Below are 11,943 nucleotides of genomic sequence, written 5' to 3'. Positions count from 1 at the left end.
CTGCTAAATGCCAAACATGTAAATAAACTGTTTGTGTTAGAAAGAAGCGTTGCAGAAATAATTGAAATCTCAAGACTGTCATAACATGCCTGCAACATCATATAACACCATTTTAATTTATTTGAAAGCGTGGTTTCTTCAGAACACTATACATAGTTTAGACTTTCAAAATATGTTGCCAAATTATTTAAAAAAAGTAATAGATGATTAAACGTAAATTTGTTTAATACAGTTTGGAGAACTGCGGCTTTAACTCAGAAGTTTGCCCCTCCTTGAGCAAAACTCTGAGGCAACAGTCGAGTCTGAGAGAGCTGAGTCTAAGCTACAATGACCTTGGGGATGAGGGAGTAAGACTGCTCTGCAATGGAGTACAAAGTGGGTGTTGTACCCTGAAGAAGCTAAGGTACCACTGCATACAGCTCAGCTAATATCAGGAGGGTAATCAGTTGACAAATGCTACACTATATGGTCGAAAGTGTGTAGAGCCACATCCATTGATAACATGTGAATACAACTGCATTACATGAATCACATTTAAATTTAAACAGGATGGGAAAACACTTGGGAAAAGCTTGTTTTCTTTGTTTTAGTATGACTGCGCACTGTGCACCCAAACATACTGTATAACACTGAGAAATTATAACTGGTGTGAAGGAAGTGCAGTGACCTGAACAGGTCCTCTTGTTCAACTTTAGTATCTGAGCTTACAGTGTGTATGCTTTTGGAATGGGATGTCTTACAAGCTCATGATGAGGTGTCCACATACTTTTGGCTATTTAGTGTTGAACTGATCAGTTATACTGTTTTAGATGGTTGTATTTCTTTATACTTCTGATAGCTGAGTTATATTCTACATTACAGGTTGGCTAACTGCTTTCTAACAGACCTCAGTTGTGAGACCTTGGTTTCTACAATGAGCCTGAACCCTACAGACCTGGAGCTGGACCTGAGATATAATAGCTTTAGTGAAAGTGCTGTCAACTTTCTGCAATCCATGCCAAACATGAGCTTTATACTGTGATTAGAATTACAAGCCAGAGCCTTCACATTTCAGTTCTTGGCTCAAGTGCTCTGCATATTTTTGTTATGTTGGCTGATAATATAATGATAAGCTGGGAAAGTTAGAACACATTTTGAAGTGTTTTTAATGCTGTATCACCTGAGGCTTGGCACGATTGGCTGTTGTTCATAGGGTTAGGGACAAGCCGGATCATGAGTCCTCATAACTGGTGCAATTACGACCCCTGCTGGCTGATTGATGGCATGTGCACAGGGCTGAGGAATAATGCTGATCAGGGTGTGGCTCTGTGCACAGTGCTGATCGATATATATATGAACTCGACTCGTGCAGGTGAAAAATGCAGTCTGTACTGAGTATGTGTCGGAGGGGGGGAGGCTGGAAAAAATAGAAAATAAAAAAAATGATGTACTACACTGTATAATGAACTAAACTGTGAAAACACTACATGCTGAGGGTTAACCTAATAATGTATATTTTAATTGAAATAGTTCTTAAATAAAGGATTTTATTTAATTGTTGTTGTGCTTAGCTTTGGTATGAAAATGGTACCGAAATTCCTTAGATTTAACTGGCGTTGGTGACTTGCAAAATTTTGGTATGATGTTGTACCACTCTCAGATAAATAAAATGCTAGCGCCCAGGTGGCGCAGCGGGATAACCCGCTGGCACACCAGCGCTGAGATTCTAAACTCCTCGGTCCAAAACTAGGCACTCTAAACTCTGGTCGAAACTCCATTAGAAAGAACCAGTCGGCTAGCTAATTGGCAGTGCCTGCAGCAGACACTGATTGGCCACCGTGTCTGCTGAGGGGGCGGGATGACCGGACTATGTGGGTGGGGTCTTTAAACGCTGTGTAAGGACCTTGGTTAGCAGATAGAGGCGTCTGTACAGAGTGCATAGGCGAAAAAGAAGGGGTCCGCTAGGACTGCGCACGTGTCGGAGGAGGCGTGAGCAGCAACATACCCTCCTCTAATGCAATCAGGGATCCCCCAGCAGCGGAAGACAGATTGACTACACTAAATCAGGAGAAAATGGGAGAAAATGCATAAATAAATAGAAAAAAATGCTATGGATTTATGTCTTCCTGATCTAAGGAAGTGAAAAAAGGGCAAAAGAAAAAGGGGGGACACACATAGTAAGGAGGGGTCAAAACATCATCTAAATGAAGACTTGCTAAAACGTTCTGAGAGTCTGGAGCAGAAGGAGAGGGAGAAGGATAAGAGCATTATACTCCACAGATGCAGCAGCTGATAGAGCTCAGGAGACGCTGCTTTTTCATTGTGGGATGCACAAACCACCATTCCATGTAAACAGATGTTGCAGAACATTGTGGAGAAGAAGAAAGCTCGTACTCAAGATTGAGATGTTAAAATGTTGATAACAACTTAGAAAAGCTGGAGGATTTGAACAGAACAAACAGGATTGGACTACGTTTTGCAGTCTAACTGGACACGGTATTTTCTATTCAGTAACGTGTTGTACTGCAACATTTAACCCTATGTTATTTGTTAAAGGAATCTTTCTATAAATCTGTTCAGAAATCTATTTTATTTTAAACATCAAGTATTGTTGTTTTTAATTATAGAATTACAGTATTTAACAATTGAATTAAGGAATACATTTTAACAAATACAGTTTTTATGATTGATTGATGGTTTTGACAGTGGTGGATATTTATGTTCTTCAGAGGTTATATTATTTATGAGTTAAGAGTTTTGTTTTTTTTAGACCTGGGCAAAGACACCACTGTACCGTGTAACTAAATTGTTTGTACAGATGATCTCGGAACATTTGCTTTCCACCAGCTGTTTTGCTTTCTAAGATGAATACAGAGTTCTTTCCTACCACTGCTGAGACCCGGTTTGAATCTCAGTGGTCTACAAAGCCATGATCAACTGCATATGTGGTGATATGAAAACAGCAAAGATAATAGATACACAATCAAAAAGCAGTAAAGAGCACTGTAATCATCTCTGTTCCTGCACCCATCATGTTTGGAGAAGGGGGGGGGTCCAAAAATACTTTACCTACAGTGAAGTATTGAAGCTTGGAGCATCATGACATGCGGCTGCTTTTTTGCAAGCAGCACTGAAGCATTGACCATCAAACATGATTAGTGTAAATACACCAGGACATAAAAGAGGAGAAATCTGCCAAAAATCTTCATGTTTCAATATGGCATCACACATTTGTGGTAGGTCCGGCTTCCGAAATCTATAAGTATACAGCAATTATATGTATAAAGACACTGTGTGTACATTTGATGTGAATTTATGCAACAGAAGTTCATCAAAGGAAACCAAAAGACATTCCTCACTGTAACTTTCTCCAATGGATGTTCTGCATTCCCCTCCAGCTTTGAAATTCTTTGCATTCTGGACCACAGCTGCTGCACATCATCATGCTTATTCCCAATAACAAATACTGTTTGTTAGTGAGTAATTTACTGGGTCCAGATATAACATTCTGTTCTGTTTGGCAAGGTATCATAGCTGTGTAAGTCTGTTTTAGTTAGAATGGATGCAGGACAGATTTGCACTGATAGACCCACAATGCAAGCTTGTACAACACAGTCATTACTTTAGCCTCACTGTGTTGTTTTAACAATTGAATCAACAATTCTTTGTGTTAGATGAAGGTATGAATTATTAGAGCTGTTGGATTACAATTACTGTTGTTTCATATAACAGCTTGAGGTTACAACCTTAAGCACTACTAGATTATCTTCTGGAAATCAACCATTGCTACTAATCTTTTCCACAGAGACTAGGTAGTCTTGCATGATCAGTTCTCCAGTAACTGCTTCATTCTGGTCAGTAGTCCTGTAAAACCTTCTGATAGTTTACTTTAGTTTATCAGGTAGTTAACGGTAGTTACTCATTACACAAGGTTCATCAGTTCACAAGTTGTAACGTCAAACGTTTAAGTCATGGACAATTTTGTATCTCCAGTTCACCTCACTTGCACATTTTTGGACTGTGGGAGGAAATCGGAGCACCCGGAGGAAACCCATGCAGACACAGGGAGAACATGCAAACTCCACACAGAAATTTCCTTGTTAAAAATATAAGCAAACAAAGAAATTCATGACATTGAACTTGAAGTGACCTAAAGGCAGGACATGGCATATGAAATAGAATGATCATGTTTATGTTTACGAGCCCACATGCTTTCAGAAACATGCATCTGTAAGATCCCGACAGTAAGGGAATCCCTGACAATTACCCCCTACTCTCAGTGGGTGTGTGCATTTCATAAGACATGTTCCAGTACACATCATTCTAAATAATAAACCAGACATCTGGTCCTGATGCATGCTGCCAAGTGCCAAGTATGATGCACTGCGTCCCAGTGGAGTTTAACTTCCTGTTAAAGCCTGAGAAAAAATATGGAGAACTAACAGGGAAAAGGGAGTCATGGCTGGAATTGTTTACAATCTGGGTTTGAACTTATAAATGATCTCAAAACAGACCTGCTGATCAAAGACTGGATCAATCAATCATGACATACACTGCTTAGAGAAAGGTATTGGGACACCCCTTCTAAATGTATGTGTTTTAGCTGCAACGATTACTAACAAGTGTAATAAATCAATTATATAAAGGAAATTACATGCTTTCAACTTTAATGCAACAGTTTAGGAAGGGTTCCTTCCTGTTCCAGCATGACTGTGTTCCTGTGCACAAAGCAACTTCTATAAAGACATAAAGAAAAGCTCAGTTTAAAGTGAAGAAACTCCAGTGTCCTGCACAGAGACCCTGACCTCAGCCCCACTGAACAGCTCTGGAATGAACTGGAACATCAACTGAGGCTTTGTTGACCAACATCAGTGCTCGGCCATACAAAAGCTCTTTTGGCTAAATAGGCAGAAGTTTTGTATGAAGAGAAAAGTGGCTATTGTTTTAGCTGAAAAGATTACATGTGTAATTCGTTTTTAAAATGGAATGTCTAACAAGCTCATGGTCATGGTCAGGTGCACAGAAACGTTTGACCATATAGTGCATGACTTACTATTAAGGTCAAAACCTACTATTGTAACTAAGTGATTAAAACACTTCTTTGTCCAGAAAAATACATTCACTAGTAAAGTTTTTACAAGCTTATTGCTGGTTTTCTGACCATCTGTTATTACTGACCTTCAACTTATAATAAAGTTCTAAAATGCCATTTAATTGTTCTCATGGTTTCCAAACTGCTCAGTTATTACAAATAAACAGGTCTGAAAAACAGGGGTCTATGCTGATGTAAAGTTTGTGTGCTTTTGTACAATGTCAGAATTTTCCAGAAGCTTTTAATTTATGGTTTTCTGGTGGTTCTTGGGTTACATTCTTGGTTACATCAGGACAAATTTCCTTTCAGAGTAGTGACAGTTTGGTTTTGTTTTTGACCTTGGTAGAGAAACACCAATCTGACAATCAGAAATACTGCACATGCTGAATGTTAACATTCACAGATTATTTTTGTGCTAGAACTATTTACTGTTTCCTTGACTGTCTCTTCCATTCTTTGCCAGGTTTGAAGATGCGGGTGATAGTGGGCATCGTCTGTCTGTGCCAATGTGTAATCGGTCAGCTGTTGGAAGCCAAGGCAAAGTCACCTCGATTAATTTGCAGCGTTCCGGGTTTACCAGGTGCGGCAGGGAAGCCAGGACCACCTGGACCGCCAGGGTCCGATGGCCATATTGGAATACCAGGAAGAGATGGCAGGGACGGTCGGAAAGGAGATAAAGAAGAAAAAGGGGAAGCTGGTACGGACCGGGTTTTGCTGAAGTTTTACACTCTGCATACACAAAATAAAATCTATCAAAGGAATCAATTATTTGACAGTCAACTCTGGCATAAATTAATTCTTGAGCATTGTTTTGTATACTTACTTCAGATCTGCTAGCACAGGGCAACAACTTGGAAAGAAACAGGGTTTATAGTGACTCAGCTTGGATTTTAAAATCTTCTGAGTGCTGCAGTTGGAAAAGTGCAATTCCAAAAAAATTATACTGGCCTGTTATTTGAGCCATCTATGGGAACATGAAAATGGTGTCCACCCTTTTAAATACAGTGTAAGAGCAAAGTGCCAAACTTTGGACATTAACATGGTGCCAGTTCTCCCAGAGCTTCTATAATAGTTGGAAGATAAACATTTAGACAAATTTAAACAAATATGTATATATACAGTGTATCACAAAAGTGAGTACACCCCTCACATTTATGCAGAAATTTAAGTATATCTTTTCATGGGACAACACTGACAAAATGACACTTTGACACAATGAAAAGTAGTCTGTGTGCAGCTTATATAACAGTGTAAATTTATTCTTCCCTCAAAATAACTCAATATACAGCCATTAATGTCTAAACCACCGGCAACAAAAGTGAGTACACCCCTTAGTGAAAGTTCCTGAAGTGTCAATATTTTGTGTGGCCACCATTATTTCCCAGAACTGCCTTAACTCTCCTGGGCATGGAGTTTACCAGAGCTTCACAGGTTGCCACTGGAATGCTTTTCCACTCCTCCATGACGACATCACGGAGCTGGCGGATATTCGAGACTTTGCGCTCCTCCACCTTCCGCTTGAGGATGCCCCAAAGATGTTCTATTGGGTTTAGGTCTGGAGACATGCTTGGCCAGTCCATCACCTTTACCCTCAGCCTCTTCAATAAAGCAGTGGTCGTCTTAGAGGTGTGTTTGGGGTCATTATCATGCTGGAACACTGCCCTGCGACCCAGTTTCCGGAGGAAGGGGATCATGCTCTGCTTCAGTATTTCACAGTACATATTGGAGTTCATGTGTCCCTCAATGAAATGTAACTCCCCAACACCTGCTGCACTCATGCAGCCCCAGACCATGGCATTCCCACCACCATGCTTGACTGTAGGCATGACACACTTATCTTTGTACTCCTCACCTGATTGCCGCCACACATGCTTGAGACCATCTGAACCAAACAAATTAATCTTGGTCTCATCAGACCATAGGACATAATTCCAGTAATCCATGTCCTTTGTTGACATGTCTTCAGCAAACTGTTTGCGGGCTTTCTTGTGTAGAGACTTCAGAAGAGGCTTCCTTCTGGGGTGACAGCCATGCAGACCAATTTGATGTAGTGTGCGGCGTATGGTCTGAGCACTGACAGGCTGACCCCCCACCTTTTCAATCTCTGCAGCAATGCTGACAGCACTCCTGCGCCTATCTTTCAAAGACAGCAGTTGGATGTGACGCTGAGCACGCGCACTCAGCTTCTTTGGACGACCAACGCGAGGTCTGTTCTGAGTGGACCCTGCTCTTTTAAAACGCTGGATGATCTTGGCCACTGTGCTGCAGCTCAGTTTCAGGGTGTTGGCAATCTTCTTGTAGCCTTGGCCATCTTCATGTAGCGCAACAATTCGTCTTTTAAGATCCTCAGAGAGTTCTTTGCCATGAGGTGCCATGTTGGAACTTTCAGTGACCAGTATGAGAGAGTGTGAGAGCTGTACTACTAAATTGAACACACCTGCTCCCTATGCACACCTGAGACCTAGCAACCCTAACAAATCACATGACATTTTGGAGGGAAAATGACAAGCAGTGCTCAATTTGGACATTTAGGGGTGTAGTCTCTTAGGGGTGTACTCACTTTTGTTGCCGGTGGTTTAGACATTAATGGCTGTATATTGAGTTATTTTGAGGGAAGAATAAATTTACACTGTTATATAAGCTGCACACAGACTACTTTTCATTGTGTCAAAGTGTCATTTTGTCAGTGTTGTCCCATGAAAAGATATACTTAAATATCTGCAGAAATGTGAGGGGTGTACTCACTTTTGTGATACACTGTATATATATATATATATATATATATATATATATATATACAGTGTATCACAAAAGTGAGTACACTCCTCACATTTCTGCAAATATTTTATTATATCTTTTCATGGGACAACACTATAGAAATAAAACTTGGATATAACTTAGAGTAGTCAGTGTACAACTTGTATAGCAATGTAGATTTACTGTCTTCTGAAAATAACTCAACACATAGTCATTAATGTCTAAATGGCTGGCAACATAAGTGAGTACACCCCACAGTGAACATGTCCAAATTGTGCCCAAAGTGTCAATATTTTGTGTGACCACCATTATTATCCAGCACTGCCTTAACCCTCCTGGGCATGGAATTCACCAGAGCTGCACAGGTTGCTACTGGAATCCTCTTCCACTCCTCCGTGATGACATCACGGAGCTGGTGGATGTTAGACACCTTGAACTCCTCCACCTTCCACTTGAGGATGTGCCACAGGTGCTCAATTGGGTTTAGTCCATCACCTTTACCTTCAGCTTCCTCAGCAAGGCAGTTGTCGTCTTGGAGGTTGTGTTTGGGGTCGTTATCCTGTTGGAAAACTGCCATGAGGCCCAGGGCGCCGCCACACATGCTGGACACCATCTGAGCCAAACAAGTTTATCTTGGTCTCGTCAGACCACAGGGCATTCCAGTAATCCATGTTCTTGGACTGCTTGTCTTCAGCAAACTGTTTGCTGGCTTTCTTGTGCGTCAGCTTCCTTCTGGGATGACGACCATGCAGACCGAGTTGATGCAGTGTGCGGCGTATGGTCTGAGCACTGACAGGCTGACCTCCCACGTCTTCAACCTCTGCAGCAATGCTGGCAGCACTCATGTGTCTATTTTTTAAAGCCAACCTCTGGATATGACGCCGAACACGTGGACTCAACTTCTTTGGTCGACCCTGGCGAAGCCTGTTCCGAGTGGAACCTGTCCTGGAAAACCGCTGTATGACCTTGGCCACCATGCTGTAGCTCAGTTTCAGGGTGTTAGCAATCTTTTTATAGCCCAGGCCATCTTTGTGGAGAGCAACAATTCTATTTCTCACATCCTCAGAGAGTTCTTTGCCATGAGGTGCCATGTTGAATATCCAGTGGCCAGTATGAGAGAATTGTACCAAAAACACCAAATTTAACAGCCCTGCTCCCCATTTACACCTGGGACCTTGACACATGACACCAGGGAGGGACAACGACACATTTAGGCACAATTTGGACATGTTCACTGTGGGGTGTACTCACTTATGTTGCCAGCTATTTAGACATTAATGGCTGTGTGTTGAGTTATTTTCAGAAGACAGTAAATCTACACTGCTATACAAGCTGTACACTGACTACTCTAAGTTATATCCAAGTTTCATGTCTATAGTGTTGTCCCATGAAAAGATATAATGAAATATTTGCAGAAATGTGAGGGGTGTACTCACTTTCGTGATACACTGTATGTGTATAAATATCTGTATATATTATTTGACTGAAGACTGGGAGCCTCATTATGTTGTCTGTCTGTCTGTCTCAGGTGTCAAAGGAAGAGTGGGACCAACGGGTAAAATCGGCAGTCGTGGAGAAAGGGGCCTCACAGGTAAACAAGGCCCAGAAGGCAACTCTGGAGACCCTGGACCACAGGGACTACCAGGACTTTCTGGAGAACGAGGAACAAAGGGCCAGCGTGGGCCACAAGGAGTGCCAGGCAAGTGCCTCTGTGGCAGTCTGATGCCAAAGTCAGCCTTCTCCGTAGCCATTACCAGCAGCTACCCTGCGGAGCAAGCACCAATCAAGTTCAACAAGGTCCTCTTTGACGAGGGCGGCCACTACAACCCCCAGACGGGCAAATTTGTCTGTGCGTACCCTGGCATCTATTACTTTTCTTATGACATCACAATAGCCAATAAGCACTTAGCTATCGGTTTAGTGCAGAACGGGCAGTTCCGCATTAAGACGTTTGATGCAAACACTGGAAACCATGACGTGGCGTCTGGATCAACGGTGATGTTTCTTAATCCGGAGGATGAAGTATGGCTGGAGATCTTCTTTAAGGACCAGAATGGCCTGTTCTCTGATCCCAGCTGGGCAGACAGTCTTTTTTCAGGGTTTCTGCTCTACGCTGATACTAATTATATGGATATACTGTCAGAGGACTATGCTTAGGATTGCTGGTGTATATTTAAATATTTAAAAATAAAGTCAACAAGGTAAAACATCTAGTCTTATCCTGTCCAAACTTTTTGGCAAGAGAGGTTTGTGTTTTTTTGCACTTGGTTTGATTTTAGTTTACTTAATCCCTGTATTTTTGTGGTAAACACTTTGAGTTCAGCAAACTAAATACAGTAGCAAATATAAATGTGTGTTAGGGTCCAGATTAGGGATCAGGAACAATACTGTTGTTTGTTTAAATCATTCAGTGTTTCTTTGATTCAGTGGGCTTAAACTTCTATCCCAGATGGAAACTGGTTTTAATTTTAAATACAGTTTTTTGTATTTCTCTGTACCTAAATAAAAGAGCCACATATGTTCTAGCAGCTTCTGATTTACAGCCCATCTGTCGTTGGTATCTCTTGGATTTAATCTGCATAATTTATTTTAGATTTGACAGTTTGAGTTTTCTTTCCACCCTTGGCAAAAGATCCCTTTTTCACATGGCAACAGCTGTAGTCAATCACAATCACTGATGAGGATTTAGAAGGATTAGTAAGTAAATGTTTTGACAGTACAACAGTTTTCTTAATCAACTGTAAAAAATTAAATACATAATGAAATGTGTAACTGGAACAGGAAGAGGCCTTCCTAAACATGGTAAACATCTAATATATTTATATAATTGATTGTATACACCTGTTAGCAATCAGTGTACTTTTAATTATGGGGGTGTCTACATAAGTTTTGTCTTATAATGTATATTGGTTCTATTCTTACTCTCCTGTTCCTGTTAGAATTCCTGGAATATTAAAATGTTAGGAATGTTGAGCCAAAAACAAGCTTAACTATTGTTATTATTAGCAAAATATGCAGAGCAGAATTTCCTCCCTTTCAAATTTTAGTTCAATAAAAACATTCTCCACCAGAAGATGCATTTTGCTCATTCAAAAAGTAATTAGTGTTAAGAGTATGTGTGTTTGTGTGTGCCTGTGTGTGCGTCTTCCTTAAAAAAGAGAATGTTTAAGGTTAGCAAACTGTCTTCAAAGGAAGAAACACTAAAACAAACTTTGACGTGCAAAAAGTTCTATTGAATAACTTTCATTAATGGGGTGCTTGGGTGGTCTATTAAGCCTACACTAGTACCATCACTTCTGAGATCCGGGTTCTAATCCATGTGGTGATATCGGCCAGTCGAGTGTCTACACAGATGTGATTGGGGGATGGAGAAGCCATGTGAAGAGCTGATGGTTTGTCCAGGGTATCCAGGGTAAAAAATATCAAATTTATCTTTACTTTGGTAGCATAGAGGCATAATCTGATAATCTGATGTTATATTCTGGTGTAGAGCGTAACGTGTCATTGGGGACTACAGATCTGTGGGGTTTTTTTTACCTTATTGAACAACACATACTGTATATTACATAAGATTACATCAAATCACAGAAGAAACAATAATTACACAATGAAAATTACATAAAAATTAACCAAAAATTGCTTGAGGTATTAAAAGTCATAGAAACAAATTATAACTAAAAAATAAAAACAGCTAAGGCAGGAATTTATAAATAATACAGTTTAATGATTTTTATAAACGTTTTAAGCAGTGTTAAGGTACTTTTTGCCTTCACATTTTTACAGAGTTTTAATGTATTAATGTAAGATATACAGAATGCCTTAAAAGTGGTCTATTATTCATAAATTTACAACAATAAATGTGATATTTGGATAATATTACATTTTCAGCATTTACCAGACACTTTTATCCAAAGCGACTTACAGTACTGTGACATTATACTGTCTAAGCAATTGAGGGTTAAGGGCCTTGCTCAAGGGCCCAACAGCAGCAACCTGGCAGAGGTGGGTCTTGAACCAGTGACCTTTTGATTACTAGTCCAGTACCTTAACCACTAGGCTACAACTGCCCAAGAGAAGAGAAGAGAAGAGAAGAGAAGAGAAGAGAAGAGAAGGTT

General features: G+C 40.4%; 1 protein-coding gene across 3 annotated transcripts; it reads left to right on the top strand.

The window, feature by feature from the left end:
• Positions 1 to 343: 343 nt before the first annotated feature.
• On the top strand, positions 344 to 10,356 carry LOC134333596 (complement C1q tumor necrosis factor-related protein 7). Of its 3 annotated transcripts, none has more exons than XM_063015650.1 (3): positions 344 to 403; positions 5,535 to 5,768; positions 9,357 to 10,356. In XM_063015650.1, exons 2-3 carry the CDS (start codon positions 5,543 to 5,545, stop codon positions 9,983 to 9,985), a joined length of 855 nt encoding a protein of 284 aa, XP_062871720.1. In that variant the 5' UTR covers positions 344 to 403; positions 5,535 to 5,542; the 3' UTR covers positions 9,986 to 10,356. The 3 variants fall into 3 exon arrangements, with proteins under 3 accessions (XP_062871720.1, XP_062871719.1, XP_062871718.1); XM_063015649.1 differs by lacking the exon at positions 344 to 403 and adding an exon at positions 2,257 to 2,475; XM_063015648.1 differs by lacking the exon at positions 344 to 403 and adding an exon at positions 3,163 to 3,215.
• The last annotated feature ends 1,587 nt before the right edge of the window (positions 10,357 to 11,943 follow it).

Source organism: Trichomycterus rosablanca, chromosome 19 (assembly GCF_030014385.1).
Source record: "Trichomycterus rosablanca isolate fTriRos1 chromosome 19, fTriRos1.hap1, whole genome shotgun sequence".
Lineage (NCBI taxonomy): Eukaryota > Metazoa > Chordata > Actinopteri > Siluriformes > Trichomycteridae > Trichomycterus > Trichomycterus rosablanca.
This window is presented reverse-complemented; position numbering and strand designations above follow the sequence as displayed.

Excerpts from the sequence above, each read along its gene's own strand:
- LOC134333596 (XM_063015648.1), top strand. Across the intron at positions 5,769-9,356 it reads AGAAGAAAAAGGGGAAGCTG|GTGTCAAAGGAAGAGTGGGA; the intron begins GTACGGACCGGG and ends TGTCTGTCTCAG.